This window comes from Bufo bufo, chromosome 6, assembly GCF_905171765.1.
Source record: "Bufo bufo chromosome 6, aBufBuf1.1, whole genome shotgun sequence".
In the NCBI taxonomy this organism is placed as follows: domain Eukaryota; kingdom Metazoa; phylum Chordata; class Amphibia; order Anura; family Bufonidae; genus Bufo; species Bufo bufo.
Window position 1 is genome coordinate 277,159,606 of NC_053394.1, and position 17,387 is coordinate 277,176,992.

The following is a 17,387-nucleotide window of genomic DNA, read 5'->3' on the forward strand; positions in this document are numbered from 1 at the left end:
CAGAGAGAGAAAGGGAACAGCGAAGTGTCAGGGGGAAACAATTCCCCTACAAATGGGCTCTACCTGGGCCTTCCACCACCACCTCTGCCAGAAGAACTTGAGGTGCCTGACTTACTGTGTGAAGAGCTGAAGAATGGTAAGTACCGTGTAGCAGAGTGTGGTTCCTTGGCCAAATACAATGTGAGCGCTTAACTCAAATATGTACGCAAACATATCTGAAAAGTCTGATGTATGAAGGTTGGATCCAGATAGGATTATCCAACCAGTAGTATCAGTCAAATAGAAGCGCAACGGCCCTGTCTAGATACAGGAGATTGGTGTGTGTCTTAATTCAACCTTTCTGCTGTAGGGTTAGAATTCAAGATCTTGGTACAGTGAAAGGACAGCTCTTGGTGAATTCGATGAAATTGTCATTTTAATTCTTACTTTTCATCCGCCACCAGTGTGCATTAGTTACATGTGTTGCTGCAATGTTTCGGGCCTGTGTTCAGTGCCCTTTATCAAGCTGGTGTAGCTCCCTGGATAGGATGGTGGGATTGTAGTACTAGTAGTACAATAAAATATTGAACATTGATTTAAACAGTGCCACGTTGTGGGGTTACCGAGTACCATTATTAGTTTTGACTCTGCATTAGAGTATGTCTGTTTAAAAAAAAAAAAAAAAAAAAAAAAAAGGTCTTTTTTCCAATACTGGACAATCTGTTGAATTGTATCGACTTACTAGAAGAACCTTGGTGATGTCTGGAAGTTCTTAAATGGATAGACTATTGGCCATGGCAGGAGTCTAGTAGACTGCTTTGTGTGTAAGGCTACTTTCACACTCGCATTTGGTGCGGATCCGTCATGGATCTGCACAGACGCATCCGTTCAGAACGGATCCGTTTGCTTTATCGTTAACATAGCCAAGACGGATCCGTCTTGAACACCACTGAAAGTCAATGGAGGACGGATCCGTTTTCTATTGTGCCAGATTGTATCATAGAAAACGGATCCGTCTCCATTGACTTATTACATTGTGTGTCAGAACGGATCCGTTTGGCTCAGTTTCGTCAGACGGACACCAAAATGCTGCGGAACGTAGGCAAACTGATGCATTCTGAGCGGATCCTTTTCCATTCAGAATGCATTAGGGCAAAACTGATCCGTTTTGGACCGCTTGTGAGAGCCCTGAACGGATCTCACAAACGAAAGCCAAAACGCCAGTGTTAAAGTAGCCTAAGCCACAATTTTATTAGGGTGGAGTTACCCCATTCTAAGTTGCCACAGAGTGGAGTTTCACTACTAATGTAAACCCAACTTTCCCCATTGGCGGCAATTAGGCACGTGATTCTTTATGTCTTGTCCATAAATTTCAATGACCACTGCAGATTCTGCACAATGCCTCCACACCTCTCTTGGAAAAAGCTCCACTACTAGGTTGTACAAACTGTAGAACCCCTTTAATAATTGGTTACAAATTTTGGGGTACATAGCACTCATCTTCTTGTGTTCATTTTCCATACAGATTGAGAGCCACAAACTGACTTTCAGGGAGAATGCTAAAGCCAAGACAGACCACGGAGCAGAGATTGTCTACAAGTCTCCCAACCCTTCTGGAGAAACGTCCCCCCGACGTCTCAGCAACGTCTCCTCTTCTGGCAGCATTAACATGTCTGACTCCCCACAACTCTCCACACTGGCTGACCAAGTCTCTGCCTCCCTCGCTAAGCAAGGCTTGTGATGAGCTGATTTCTAAACGGGAGCTGGAGGTTCGAGAAACGTATCCAAGATTTAAAACAAAAAGGGAAAGTTACATAAAATTGCCCACACTCAATTGAATAATTAAACTGTCTCTTGTATACTTATTTATTACACGACCCATTCTTGGAAGAACATCTCCACCTACTCACTAGTAGCAGAGGGGAGAAAAAACAGGTTTATTCACTGATGTTATGTATATTTTGTTTTTATTCTAAGACACAAAGGGGTTATAAAAGGTGAGTGTCATATAAAATTGCCCAATTACAATGGGTTTGGGTTCCAGGGACAGAGCAGTCTTAAGCATGGGTGGGGACACAGCAGCCATCATGTTTCACCATGCAAAGAAGAGACCACCCTCCAGGCACAGATGGACATCATTTCTTAAACTACCCGATAGTTACTTCCTCTAAACACAGCATAACATCAGATCGGTGACCTGGAAAAGAAAGAGGAATCGGCCTTTTCTTCAGAAACAGCTCCACTCTTATCCATGCTCTGCGTCTGATATTGCAACTTAAGCCTGTTCAAGCAAATGAGGCTTAGCTACTAGCACCACGCACAATTTATGGACAAGAGTGAACCCATTTCTGACATCAAGCCTCTAAACTTTGACAGACTTAGGCCTCATGCACACGACCGTAGTTATGGTCCGCATCAGAGCCGCAGTTTTTGCGGCTCGGATGCAGACCCATTCACTTCAATGGGGCCACAAAAGATGTGGACAGCACTCCGTTCCGAGGCCCCGCAAAAAAAATATAGCATGTCCTATTCTTGTCCATTTTGCAGACAAGAATAGACATGTCTACAATGGGCCGCCCGTTCCGTTCCGCAAATTGCAGAAGGCACGCGGACCGCAAAAAACGGCACGGTCGTGTGCATGAGGCCTTACTCATTTTATCCATGTTTCCAATTAAATGGGGAACTAATAATTCTGACTCTTTGTTTAGTCATTAGAAAACATTTGACTTCTCATAGTCTCAGCTCTAATGGGCTCACAGGGACAACCCACATCTTGTACTATGCCAAATCTGTAGGTGCATGTTCCCTGCACCCATTTTTCATGTCTTCAAGATGATACATCACTCCAGCATTGACATGCATGCTGCGATAAGGTGTTTAGCACCACTGTCCGTGAACAGGTTACACCACTCTTCAGATTATAACCAGAGTTCATGTCCTTGGGTGTGCTCTGTCTGACCCTCCATTACATTTCCACTTTGCCCTGAAGTCTGCTTCTTTCTAAACTCAGTATGTGATTAATAATGGAACTGAAGATTTTTGCAGTGGCTGCTAGCTTATCTATTTAGTTTTTTTTTTTAAATGCTGTCCTTCATCTGCAGCCCCATCATCCCTCGTTTCTTAATTTCAGTATTGCCTTCCTTTCTCCCCTCTGTTGACGTCATCGTTAACGATTGCCCTTCGAATATACACCCCCTTTTCTCTCCGTTGTGTCTGTGGCTGTCCATATTCTGTGTCGTGTCTGACCAGCTGGTTCACACGGTATGTTGCTGTATAAGTGGATTTGGAAATAAAGTTATTAATACAACATGGATCTTCGTGGCTTCATTTTGTTCTGGATCTGAGGGTAGCCAATCAGCGCTTGCATAGGGTCCATTTCACCCCTGAAATATCAAGCTTTAGCCAATTTCCATAACTGATGGTCCATAACTCAGGTTAGGCTTCGGTCACATCACCGTTCAGCCTTTCCGTTCTCTGGCAGGAAAACAGACAGGACCGATTCGGCACATGACCGAGCCGAACTGAGCCCACGGGCCCCATAGACTATAATGGGGTCCATTAGGTTTCCAAGTGCAAACATATTCATTACTTCATGAATGGCAGCACTAAAGAATAATCATAATGTAGCTTAGAACCCATGGATCAAGTAGTATATATCTAGCTTTGAAAGGGTTCTTAGACTCCTATAACTTATCTACAAAATATACCTTAACCCCTTAGTGACCAGCCTGTTTTGGGCCTTACTGACCAAGCGTTTTTCTTCCTTTTTTTCATCATTGCCTTCCAAGAGCTAACTTTTATATTTTTCCATCTATGTAGCTGTTTGAGGGCTTTTGGTTTGCGGGACAAGTTGTACTTTTTAATGGTGCCATTTGAGGGTACACATAACTTTCTGATTAACTTTTAACTCTTTTCATTTTCAGCATTCTTGTTTTGGCATAAATAACTATATATCTTTATTCACTTAGGTCAGTATGATTACAGTGATACCAAATAAATAGTTTCTTAACATTTTACTACTTTTGTGCAATAAAACCCCTTTAAAAAAAATGATAAAAAAAAAATATATATATATATATTATTTTTTTTCCCATCACCACATCCCAAGACTTAAAACTTTTTTTTATTTTTCTTTCTATAGAGTTGTGAGGGCTTGATTTTTGTGGGACAACTTGTAGTTTTAATTGGTAACATTTTGGGGTAAATAACACTTTGATCGCTTATTATTCCGTTTTTTCGGTGGCGACTATGAATAAATTAGCAATTAAGGCTTATTTTTTTCTGCGTTCACAGTAGGGGATAATTTACGTGATATTTGTGTAGTGCGGGTAGTTACAGATGCGGCGATACCAAACATAGGGGAATTTTATTTTTGCAATTTTTTTCATTGAAAAGCGTATTGTCAATGGAAAATAGTAGAGATGGGACGGGGGATTCGTCGAATCCACGAATCCCTCTGGATTCGTGGACTCAAATACAGACGTAATTTACCGGATACGAATCCGACGAATCCCGGTGGTGCCCAGACTGGTGGTGGCAGCAGGGCACTCTAGAAGATGAGCGCTTCGCTGCTGCGACAGGAAAGGGACTGGCGTTTCCTTTCCCTGTTCCTCTGATACGCTGCCGGCACAAGGCCCGCAGCCTATCAGAGGCCGGTGCAGGCAGCGCGATGACGTCATTGCGCCGCCTGAGCCGTACAGCGTGGGACACAGGCCAGAAGAGGCCTGCATCGCAGCGGAGGTAAGTAAAAGCGTTTTTTTTTTTTAATCTGTTACTGCCACATTGGCGAGGGGGAGAGGTGAGAGGCACTATGATACTACTGGCACATTGGGGGTGGGGGGGAGGCACTATGATACTGGCACATTATGGGGGGAGATGGCACTATGATACTACTGGCACATTGGGGGGGAGGCACTATGATACTGCCACATTATGAGGGGAGATGGCACTATGATACTGGCACATTATGGGGGGAGATGGCACTATGATACTGGCACATTATGGGGGGAGGTGGCACTATGATACTGGCACATTATGGGGGAGATGGCACTATGATACTGGCACATTATGGGGGAGGTGGCACTATAATACTGGCACATTATGGGGGGAGATGGCACTATAATACTGGCACATTATGGGGGGAGATGGCACTATAATACTGGCACATTATGGGGGGAGATGGCACTATGATACTGGCACATTATGGGGGAAGATGGCACTATGATACTGGCACATTGGTGGGGAGATGGCACTATGATACTGGCACATTGGGGGGGAGATGGCACTATGATACCGGCAAATTATGGGGGGGGGGGGGGGGGGGAGATGGCACTATAATACTGGCACATTGGGGGGAGATGGCACTATGATACTGGCACATTGGGGGGGGAGATGGCACTGATACGGGCACATTGGGGGGGGGGAGATGGCACTATGATACTGGCACATTTGGGGGGGGGGGAGATGGCACTATGATACTGGCACATTTGGGGGGGGGGGGGGAGATGGCACTATGATATCGGCACATGGGGAGGAGAGAGGCACTCCGCACTTGATACTGGCACATAGGGGGAGGAGAGAGGCATTTGATATTGGCACTGTAGGGCCACTTCTTATTGGCACATTATTGGGGGGCACTATGGGGGCATCTACTGAGGCCACAAAGAAGGGGTATTTTATATGGGGGGCTCTGTGTGGTACTAGTATTATCAGGGGTATTATCTGTTTCTGCAGTATAGTATTGGGGAGCACAGCGGAACAGTATTGGGGGTGTTAGGATGATTTGTCCAGAAGATGGGAGGATGATGGAAAAGTAGTAAACTAAGATTTTTTTTTTTGTCAAACTGCAGAAACGAAAAATGGCTGAAAAATGGTGGTCTGGTCTGAAAGGAGAAGATGAGGAAAGAGAACATCTACATCAAAGGAGACGTCACTGGATGTAAGAGGTATGTGAAGCTGTATTACCCTGTATGTTCTGTAGTGATAGGAGCAGGGGCGTAACAATCGCGGTCATATAGGGTGCGAGGTGACTGGGAGGTGGAGGTTCAGACAAACTGAAGCGGTCTGACTTTGTTTCTTACACCGTTCACACAATTATGTACAGGATTCGAGATTCGAAAGATTCTATATATTCGAGAACCTTTTCGGATTTGAAAAAAATTGGATTCGCCCCACTTCTAGAAAATATATTTTTATTGGAATTTTTATTTATTTATTTTTTAAACCACTTAATAGTCCCACAAGAGGACTATAACAGGCAATCTTTTGATTGCTTCTAAAAAAAAAAAAATGCACTATCCCTATAGTTCATTGCATTTTAAAGGGATTCTGTCAGCTAGATATAGCCTACAGAGCTGAAGACATGCGCTGCTAGATCGCCACTAGCACGTCCAATATACATTTCCCATAGCTTTGAGTGCTTATTCAGTAAAAAATACGATATATATATATATATATATATATGCAAGTGAGGCAAGTAAGGAGCCAAAGGGGCTGTTACCAACGTTTCAGGAGCCCAGCAACGCCTACTGTGAAGGAGCCCAGCACTGCCCGCATCCTCTGAATCTCCTCCTTGCTCCCCCGACGTCACACAGAGCGCTGTAATCTCGCGCATGCGTAAGTATGCCACATGTCAGTGTCGGCATAGTGTTCCTTCCCTGTGCTGGCATCAGCGTCAGGGAACTAACTGCGCATGCACTATACACACATTGGCACCGCGCTTTGCTGGGTGCCGATGGGAGACAGAGGGAGTCCGCTCCCTCTGTCACCACTTATATACGCGTAAAGCGGCATGTAAGGGGTTAAAAACTTAGCAGGAACGTGGCTCTCATTCGAGAGCCGAGCCCCTGCTCTCCGCTGCACGGGGGACCCGTGCAGAGCTTAGACCAGGCCATCATGGAAAGGCAGCGGGCCAGCCTAAGGCCTCTTAGTGATCGCCATAAAAAGGTGTAGTGGTCACTAAGGGGTTTTCCACATGTTTAATATTGACGACCTATCCTCAGTATCAAAATGTCAGACAACGCCTTTAACTGCTTGATAGGGGAGGGTCCTTAATGTGGGGCCCACAAACTCAATGCAGCCATCAACATTTCCCCTTGGAAAACAGGACTTGCGGTAAGCTGAAAAAGCTAAAGTTCAGAGGTCAATTTCATAAGAAAGCCCACTAACTTTTTTTTTGGAGTGTGGGACAAAACCCACTCAAACACTGGTTCCTTGGCTGAATTTCAACCCAGCAGCCTAGCACTGCATGGCAAGAGCGCCAACCACTGAGCCACCAATGCTGTCTATGGGTATATTCACATGTGGCAGAAAATCCTTTGCATACATGCCAGTGAAGAATGTCTCTCTACACAGATTTCAGATTAATGAGCCATTCAGAAATGTATCCTACAAATCTGGTGCAAGGGAAGATATCCTAAATTGGGAATATCCTTTTGCTTATCCATTTCATTGTGCAGAAGAGGATCCACGTGTCCGGTTGAGACCCTACAACCAGTGCCACTGTTGTCCTTGGGCTGGGTACGTTATTTAATGAATTTAATAGATCCAGTTTCACACATCAGCCAGTTTTTCCCCTGAAAATTACTTGTAATACGACACCATATTTAACGGGTTTATTTTTTTTTTTCAAGCACATTTTTTATTTTACCCCAACAGAATAAGGATGTTAAACCAGAAATAATAATCACTCTATACACCCCAGAAGATGGTGCAGATTCTCCCATCGTTCTCGGGGGAGGGACATGGGGGGGGGGGGGGGGGAAAGAAAAAAGGAAAAAAAAAAAGCTAATAAAAAGTTATTTACAAAATACAAGTCTTGTGTTTCATTATTATTTTTCTTTATACAATGCTAAAAGTTCTCAAACTTTTCAAAATATTTAACTTGCTGGAGAACTAAAGCCATTAATGCTTAGAAGAAGTGGACAAACAGTTTAAAACAACATCGATAACAATCACCCATTCAGTGCCAAAGACTGCACAAAAGGTAAAAAAAAAAAAAAAAAAAAGTTACATAAAAAAATAAAGGACAGGGAAAAAAAATATTTACAACTAAACAAGAAGCAGGTGATAAATACAGGATCTGTTATAACCCACTGTGTACAAAGAGGATCAGGTGACAGTTTGCAAAAGTGGAGGCCACAGTCAAGAAGGGGGTGACATTCTGTAACCATGGCGATCTTTGAATGACCATTGCATATTTAGCCTTGCAAATGCAGACAAAGTTGATTTTTTTAAACCAATAATTTCAGGACAACAGTGGAACTGAGAGAAACAGATTTAAACATGCAACATAGACGCCAAATAAAGTTTAATATGTGCAGATAACATGTATGTATTTGATATGTTCTGGAGGGAAAAATGGTAGACTGGAACAAGCTATAATGGCATACATGGAATTTCAGAACAAAAACACTATTCATTAACTCCTAACAACCTGAACTTCCCTTTACTAGTCAGCTACTATAAAGAAATAACAATCTGGCTCTAGCATTACTACAGGGTATTTTAAATTCCTGTCTCGCATCATCAATAAACATATTGGTAACGTGGAGTGTTCCAGAACCAAGGAATGCATCAGAACAGATCCTAGTGATGACACATTTTGGGTTTATGTGCATTGTAAATGTGGATTTTGAAGATTTATTAACTTTTATCACACTATATAAAAGTCACAGAAGTGGGAGTGCAACACCTGGGATGCCCAAGAATACAGAGGGAGAGTCCCGGTCCCCATTTCTAGTGGAGAGGTGGCCATGTCTGGTCATCGCTCAACTCAAATTGGATACATGCTAACACACAAAAAAAAAGGCTGGCTGGCGAATCGGGTGGTGTTAAGGGAGTTGTGGGAGTAGAAAAAAGATCTACTATTACAGAAACAGCCCCACTCTTGGCCATTGGCTGTGTCTGTTATTGCAACAGCCTATTTCATGCAAATGCAATACCAGACATAGCCTACTGACAATGGCGTCATCGTTTCTGGGAAAAGAAGCAGATTGTTTTCTAAGTTTCCGGATGAGGAATTCTCAATTTACAAAAATACATGAAATAAAATAAGATATTCACCCGTATTTCTATTGTGCTTGCTATTGTCCAAATGCCAGCTGGAATATAAACACCACAGCATCAAATGCCATCCTTGTGACATCAGGGGACAGGAATGATGAGGTCACGATGTTATGGACAAGGTTTACAACACACAGGGCAGTTGGATAACGGCGAGCAAGGTCACAATTGCTACACATAGGTAAATGTCTATTTTATTTAGGATTTTGTAAAGATAAAACATGATTTGTACCCAGTGATCAGTCATGGTCAACACAGGACGTGTACATTGGCCAATCATGTTTACATGGAAAAAAAATAATTCACAAATCTTTGTGTTCTTCTGCCATTATCTATGGGGATCATATCAATCTGATGCCATTAGAGACGATGATTATAGGTCTGAAGTGTCTTGATTAACAAATTCATCCTTTAACAGCAGTAAGTGCTACAACTTAAGGAATATACTGAAGTGACTTGGGGTTAAAAGGGTTGTTGCACGTAAGACATATATAGCATGTCACTATCGATGATGGTGGAGATTTGAAAATGGTAACTTTCATAACAACTAGAACAAAGTGGCCGACAGCAAATTGCCGACCATATGGCACTGGAGGAAAAGAGCCTGTGTGGCACTGCCATTTTTTCTAGCAGTCGGACATTGTGATAGGCCATTATTCACCTTAAGGTAGCCATACACTTTAAATACCTCATACCTGAGGCTGTCCTGGTATAGAACAGCCTCCCGGATTATCTGGATTCGGCATTGCCGGATACTGCTGCCTGCCCGTCAGACTCCACTGACTATAATGGGGTCCGGCAAAAATCTGCCCACTACCCAGCAAATATTTTGGGTATCGGTTGGACAAAAAATGCTGTACGCAACGTTTTTTTTTGTCCGGCCGGTTCCTGGGAATTCTAGGTCGGAACAGTCTGCCAGACAGGACTGTCACAGATGTAAAACTAGCCTAAAGGTAGACATATATACACAACATTAAATTTGGCCGGAATGGTAGATTTTGTGACAAACTAGTGAGAACGATTGTTCACGATGGCCGTCAGTAGACTCTTGTCTGCTGAAAATGTAATACGCTGTGCTGGAAAACTACAGCCAGTCATCATCCGAAATTGCATGTTGATGGCATGATCAGCTGAATTTAGCCGATCAATTGCCATTGTGCTCAAGCCCCAGGGAGTCAGTTTTTATAAATAACGGACTCCCTGGTTGGCCAGTTCAGTAGGTGGGATTGTTTGTATAAATGATCCCATGGACGACTGAGCAGCTGCAATGCGGCCGATCATTATGTCAAATGTATGGCCAGTTTTAACCGACTGATGACAGACTATTGTCATTTGGCTGTGTTTAAAGTGAACCTGTCATGTTAAAAATGATGTATGGGGGTATCATGCTATAGAGCAGGAGGAGCTGAGCAGATTGACATTTAGTTTTATGGGAATAGATTCAGTATAAGTTGTATTTCATTAATTTGAATTCCTGCTCATTCTAGTCTTTGAAGTCAAGGAGGCGGTCCTATCAATGATTGACAGCCATCTCTGTAAGCTCTCTGTAGCCTCCTTGACTTCAAAGCCCAGAATAAGCAGGAATATAAATGTATAAATTATAAGTTGTACTGAATCTTTTCCCATAAAACTATATATCAATCTGCTCAGCTCCTCCTGTTCTATAAGGCTTCATTCACATCACCGTTCAGCCTTTCCGTTCTCCTGCTCCGTTTAGGAGCAGGGGAATGGAAAGGACGGAGAAGGCACATAACTGAGCCAAACGGAGCCTAAGGACCCCATAGACTATAATGGGGTCCGTTAAGTTTCCGCTCAGATGATTTTGAACCGGAGACAAATGTCCTGCGCGCACAACTTTTGTCTCCGCTTCAAAATCATCTTCTGAGCGGAAACATAACGGACCCCATTATAGTCTATGGGGCCCTTAGGCTCCGTTTGACTCAGTTATGTGCCTTCTCCGCAGGAGAACAGAAAGGCTGAACGGTGATGTGAACGAAGCCTCACATGCTGCTTGCAGACTGCACTGCATTTTGATGGTCACATGTTTCTGTTAATATTTTCATCTAACAGGGCGAAAAATCTTTTGTCATATAAATGATTGTTTGTGAACAAAATAATTTTCTTCTCAGAAAGATCTTTCGTTCTTTGCTAAGAATCACTGAACATGTATGGGCAATTTGAACAGTAAGAGCCAATTCGGACTCAAATGTGTATGGCCACATGTGCGAACAGATCTTTCACCAGATGACGTAACTTCTATCTAATGTGTATGGCCACATTTAGTGACACAACCCCTTTACATTTAACATGCATCTACCCCCTTTAACTCTGATCTCTCCAGCCAACCAGCAGGAACACACCATTTAAAAAGCTTACTTTACCCAGACAATGGGAGATAAGTGTGATAGACTCTAGTGACTACACCTCTGTTACTTGCCTTGTGCACAGAGAGTTACAGCAGCGGGTTACATACACAGTGTCACACTTAGAACGTCTCTTGATTAAAAGAAACTGAGAAAAAGGAAGAAGAGTAAAGAAAACACAATGGGAGACAAGAATGAACAGGTATCTAAAGTTCTTAAATTCACTAAAAACTGTGAAATTGGCGTTCTGCTCCTGGGATAAAGTTTGAATATCAAACGGATTCCTCTTTAAACCAAATTGTCTTGTCGGGTTCATATATATATATATAATTTTTCTTTCCCTCCCCCACCCCCCATTTAACGCTTTCGTCACAACCCCGCCTCCTCTTTATCTGTGGAGGGGTCGGGGTCTGGGCGAAGGGCAGGGCGGCGAGGATGGGTGTCCCTCTGTATCTTTGGCAGTTTTGGAGCTGCAGGAAGATCTACGTGGAGGACGAGGCCCTCCCCAGTCTGTTGGCTCACTGGTTCCCACAAGATCCTGTTTGGGTTGATAAGGAAGGGGGAAATGTCGTCTCTCCCACGGCTGTACGATCTGAAAGGAAGAAGAAAAAATGGTAAGCAACAAGGAAGGGAGTGGCAGCTCTAGTATACAGTCATTTCTAAATAAAGGGAACCAGAAGGCATATTACAAATGCCATATAAGCTCTTGGCATATGTAGTGTAAGACAGTGCATGCCGAGGGGGTAAATAAGAGGGTGCAGAGATCTGCAGGGTGTCAGGGCATATTATAACTTTACAACAGGTAGAGAGCTGTAGGATTCAGTCCACCGTCCTAGAAGACCTTGGCACCATTGACATGAATCAGCATTGCCCCATAGGATGTATGAATCATCTACAAGTTCTCTCATAATTAACCCTTGAAAGTACTTACCGTCTCCTCGAACCCTGAGTCTGACACTGAACTCTGTGTCTCCTCGGACATAAGACGCGGGGTGTCTCTTGAAGTCGGTGTAGGAGGGGCTGATAGGACATCGGGGCTGAGTGGAGAAAAGTCTTGCAAGGCCTGCCAGCTACTTGTGTCAGGGGAGGGTGGCTGTGGTGTGAGAGGCTGTGAATATTGAAGGGTCATGGAGCTTTCAGATGTTCTATGAGTCCTGGGATAAAAATAAAAAAGTGTTACCCCACTGTGGTACATTGACTACAGAATAGTACATTACTGCTCTCCACTAAGGCATCAGAGCAATAAAAAAGTACCTGCTTCCTCGACGCTGTGGCAGGATACTGCTGCTGGCCCATCGTGCTCTCTCCGTCTCCTCACACGTTGCATGCAATGCCGTATACGCAGCGTCTGAGAGATCTTCCAGCTGAAAGGAAACAACAGTAAGTCTGTGTGTATCTCGAAGCCTTAGAACCGTAATACATATATTTAAAGGAGTTGTCTGATCACAACAAACCCATTTCATAGTAAAACTTTGCCCTGGCACTGCTGCTGGAAGATGCCCATCATTTATTACAGGGCGTGCGCCTCATCATTGATTAGGCGCACCTTCAGCAATTCGTGTGCATAGTGGAAAAAACAATCCAGTCCCTGGCTGGAGTAGTTATTCGCCAACATGTACGCCTGATTTAGGCAGAAATGTTGGTAAATCGGTTGGGGTCGATGTCCCTGGACACTCCTAAGTGTCAAGTCTGGCACGAAAATGTAAGCTCAATATTAAAAAGTTTCAAAAACGGGGTCGTGCGACATTTTTACTCCACAAAGTGGCATAAAAAGGTTTGCAAATTATTCCCCAATTTCTATATTCAAAAGAACGGCCATCCAACTTGGACATGATGGGTCCACGAGAGAGAGAGACCATTTTCAGCAGAACTTTACACTAGGTAGTAGAGTGGATCCTGGGCAAGGGACCACCCCCCTCCTTATGAAATCCCTATGACCTACTTGGTCTAGGACATATAGACAGAAGCTGAGCATGCGGCACCCGTTCAATAAAACTGCTTTCACCTGCAGGACCTCTAATGAAAGCACTTACCCCTTCTAAATCTTCATCTGCATTCATCAGTGGGGTGATCTTCACGACACGCCAGCTATGAAATCAAAGTGAAAATGGGTTAAACTCACTTTACCCAATATGATTTCTAGTACAATGAAGAACAACAAAATCCAGCAGTGCAAGTTAGAAGATGCTGGAAGAAGATGCAATTCCAAGGATCAGCCAAGTGGCATGTGTTAGAGGCCTCATCTCATGTCTGTAGTAATGTTTATAAGGGCATCTTTTACAGGGTGTAATTGATATGGTGACAGGAGTAGAAAAACCATGGCTGCTTTCTTCTAGAAACAGCCCCTGTTCATGAGTTGAGCCTGGTATTACAGCTCAACTCCACTGATGTGAACATCGCAGCGCTGCAATACCATACACAACCTGTAGACTGGTGTGGTGCTGTTGGAAGAAAGCAGCCATGTTTTTATAATCAATCATGTCTTTTCTGAATGACCCCTTTACATATTGTTGGGGTGAAGGTATACAGTCTATAACATATCCATAATAGATGTATATACCTGGGAGTGAGGATCTCTTTGTATTGAAGTCTTTCTACTCTGGTGGTGGCTGCCACAGACATGGGTATGACAATGTTGTCAATGTCGTAGGAAGTCTCCATCCGTCGCCTCCTGGCAGCCTGTGGGGTATTAGGAGAGAGATTTAATACAAGAACAAAGGTGGCAAAAAGGAGCATCAAATGCAATGTCCTAAATTACAGGCAGATTTGGCAGGGGGGATTAATGAGAGTCTCTGATGCAAATACACCCATTAGCTTACAGTTAATAGGGAATCTCATAGATCCCAAACCAATGGAGGACGATCTGGTGACACACTCTTCAAATCCCCAAACTCTTCAGGTTATATGAATTATAACTGGAATTTCTATTCTTGCTTAGCAAAATTAATGGGTTTTATAATGCAAGCTTGCAAAGTCGTCAGACTGCTGGCACAGCCCCGAACAAGACCACATACTGCAGTGTGCCAACATCAATTATAGCATGGAGCAAACCTCTGCAGTCGTATGGCGAGTATACATTCCCTTTTCTTATGCTGATGAAAGAATATTTATAGTGGCTCACCGACTATCACCGTAGAAATGGTGCTCTGACTTGAGTGACTCACCCAGTCACTAAAAAGGAGAAATCTTAACAATATAATAGGCAGGCACTCAACATCTGGTATAATTGGGATGATTTGGTCAGATTTAAATTAATGTATAAAATCCTTATTTATTCTGGTACATATCAAATACATATCAACTTAAAATCCCAAACATAAAATGCATAAATAATGCAATACCCAAATAAAATAAAATATATAAATTAGTATGAAAAGTAAAATGTAGTTAGATCCACATATATGATATATATATGTCCACCTCTCCTAATATTAAAGAACGTTTTGGGCTATACACTTAGGCAGGGTGCTAAGTCTCCTTAAAAGGGGTTATCCGGGTAATGACAGGGGTCCCAGTCCCGGAAACCCCGCTGATCAGCTGTTTCAGGGGGCTGCTGCTCTCTACAGAGCTCTGTGGGCTCCTGGCAGCTTTCCAAGCACAGCGCCGTACTTCATATAGTGGCTGTGTTTGTTACTGCAGCTGAGCCCCATTCAAGTCAACTTGAACTAGGTCATGTGACCGATGTACAGTGATGTCACTAGCCTAGGAAGAAGCTGCGACACTCATGGAGCGCACTGCCTCTTCTAACAGCTGATCGGTGGGGGTCCTGGGAGTCGGTCATCAATAGTAATACTTACTGTAAGTACTCCTGGGTATGGAGACTTATTGGCAATGCTCCATGGGAAACTAATATGCACAGAGTTACCTCCTAAGAAAGAGAACCATTTCGCCAGCTCCACCTCTTGGAAGTGGCTCCTTACAAGTCAAAATCCAACTTTACATACATTCTAATGCAGCTTAACACCATATGATTTAAGCTGCTGCCCTCAATTGTGCATCTTAGACATTTACTATACTTAACTAGTACTTAATACTTACCTATTTTTTATTTTGCTAATGTGTAGGGACAGCGATAGGGAACATTTTTTTCTAATATACTTTATTTAGGGAAAATATTTATTTATAGTAGAAAACTTGGGCTGAAATGTTACATAGCAGTAATCTTTTTCAGAGCTGTTGCTAAGGAACAACTGTCTTCCTATATATATATATCGCAGGAGGAAGTTATTTTACTAGATCGGTCAGGCTTAAAGGGGATTTCTCATTTTTGTTGTTATGTACCTTTAAAACCCCAATAAAAACAATTTTTTAATAAAATAAAGGGGATGTCTCATTTTAGCAAGTGGCACTTATCATGTAGAGAAAGTTAATACAAGTCACTTAATAATATATTGTTATTATCCATTTTGCTTCCTTTGTTGGCTAGACTCCTTTTTCCATCCCGTTATACACGGCTTGTTTCCATGGGTACAATCACCCTGCAATCCATCAGCAGTGGCCGTGCTTGCAAACTGTAGAAAAAAGTGCTGGCCTCTCTGGGAGCTAAGACCATAGGAGCTCACATATGCTGGTGCTTTTTCCTATTATGCAAGCACGGCCACTACTGATGGATTGAGGGTGGTCGTAACCATGGAAACGAGCAGTGTATAATGTGATGGAAAAATCAATCCAACCAGCAAAGGAAGCAAAATGGACAATCACAATACATTGGTGAGTGCCTTGTATTAACTTCCTCTACATGATAAATGCTATTTGCTGAAGTGAGACAACCCCTTTAACTCCCGGTGGCTGGTTAATCAGTGAGAAGTAACATAGTGAAGACATCTATTTATATACAGTGGGGGAAATAATTATTTGACCCCTCACTGATTTTGTAAGTTTGTCCAATGACAAAGAAATGAAAAGTCTCAGAACAGTATCATTTCAATGGTAGGTTTATTGTAACAGTGGCAGATAGCACATCAAAAGGAAAATCGAAAAAATAACTTTAAATAAAAGATAGCAACTGATTTGCATTTCATTGAGTGAAATAAGTATTTGAACCCTCTAACAAAAAAAGACTTAATACTTGGTGGAAAAACCCTTGTTTGCAAGCACAGAGGTCAAACGTTTCTTGTAATTGATGACCAAGTTTGCGCACATTTTAGGAGGAATGTTGGTCCACTCCTCTTTGCAGATCATCTCTAAATCCCTAAGGTTTCGAGGCTGTCTCTGTGCAACTCTGAGCTTGAGCTCCCTCCATAGGTTTTCGATTGGATTAAGGTCCGGAGACTGACTAGGCCACTCCATGACCTTAATGTGCTTCTTCTTGAGCCACTCCTTTGTTGCCTTTGCTGTATGTTTTGGGTCATTGTCGTGCTGGAACACCCATCCACGACCCATTTTCAGTTTCCTGGCAGAGGGAAGGAGGTTGTCGCTCAGGATTTCACGATACATGGCTCCGTCCATTTTCCCGTTTATGCGAATAAGTTGTCCTGTGCCCTTAGCAGAAAAACACCCCCAAAGCAAAATGTTTCCACCCCCATGCTTGACGGTGGGGACGGTGTTTTGGGGGTCATAGGCAGCATTTTTCTTCCTCCAAACACAGCGAGTTGAGTTAATGCCAAAGAGCTCTATTTTGGTCTCATCAGACCACAGCACCTTCTCCCAGTCACTCTCTGAATCATTCAGGTGTTCATTGGCAAACTTCAGACGGGCCTGCACATGTGCCTTCCTGAGCAGGGGGACCTTGCGAGCCCTGCAGGATTTTAATCCATTGCGGTGTAATGTGTTTCCAATGGTTTTCTTGGTGACTGTGGTCCCTGCTAATTTGAGGTCATTAACTAACTCCTCCCGTGTAGTTCTAGGATGCTTTTTCACCTTTCTCAGAACCATTGACACCCCACGAGGTGAGATCTTGCGTGGAGCCCCAGAGCGAGGTCGATTGATGGTCATTTTGTGCTCCTTCCATTTTCGAACAATCGCACCAACAGTTGTCACCTT

The 17,387-nt window shown here is 43.1% G+C and overlaps 2 protein-coding genes across 15 annotated transcripts in view; one reads left to right on the forward strand and one right to left on the reverse strand.

Annotated features, from left to right (window-relative positions):
• Positions 1-1,840, forward strand: part of LOC121005866 (microtubule-associated protein tau-like) — a 70,398-nt gene extending 68,558 nt beyond the window's left edge. For 9 of the 11 annotated variants that reach the window (XM_040438668.1, XM_040438671.1, XM_040438667.1 and 6 more), the window contains one exon: positions 1,505-1,840. In XM_040438668.1, coding sequence (XP_040294602.1) covers positions 1,505-1,720 — 216 coding nt within the window. In that variant the 3' untranslated portion in view covers positions 1,721-1,840. Of the gene's footprint in view, positions 1-3; positions 137-1,504 lie in introns of all 11 variants that reach the window. The other 2 variants (XM_040438673.1, XM_040438676.1) reach the window with 1 other exon arrangement.
• Positions 1,841-11,007: 9,167 nt separating this feature from the next.
• Positions 11,008-17,387, reverse strand: part of LOC121003737 (KAT8 regulatory NSL complex subunit 1-like) — a 98,082-nt gene continuing 91,702 nt past the window's right edge. For all 4 annotated transcript variants that reach the window (XM_040435610.1, XM_040435611.1, XM_040435612.1 and 1 more), the window contains 5 exons: positions 13,966-14,084; positions 13,439-13,493; positions 12,660-12,769; positions 12,337-12,559; positions 11,008-11,997 (listed from right to left, as the gene is read on the reverse strand). In XM_040435610.1, the coding sequence (XP_040291544.1) occupies positions 11,794-11,997; positions 12,337-12,559; positions 12,660-12,769; positions 13,439-13,493; positions 13,966-14,084 (711 nt within the window). In that variant the 3' untranslated portion in view covers positions 11,008-11,793. The remainder of the gene's footprint in view (positions 11,998-12,336; positions 12,560-12,659; positions 12,770-13,438; positions 13,494-13,965; positions 14,085-17,387) is intronic.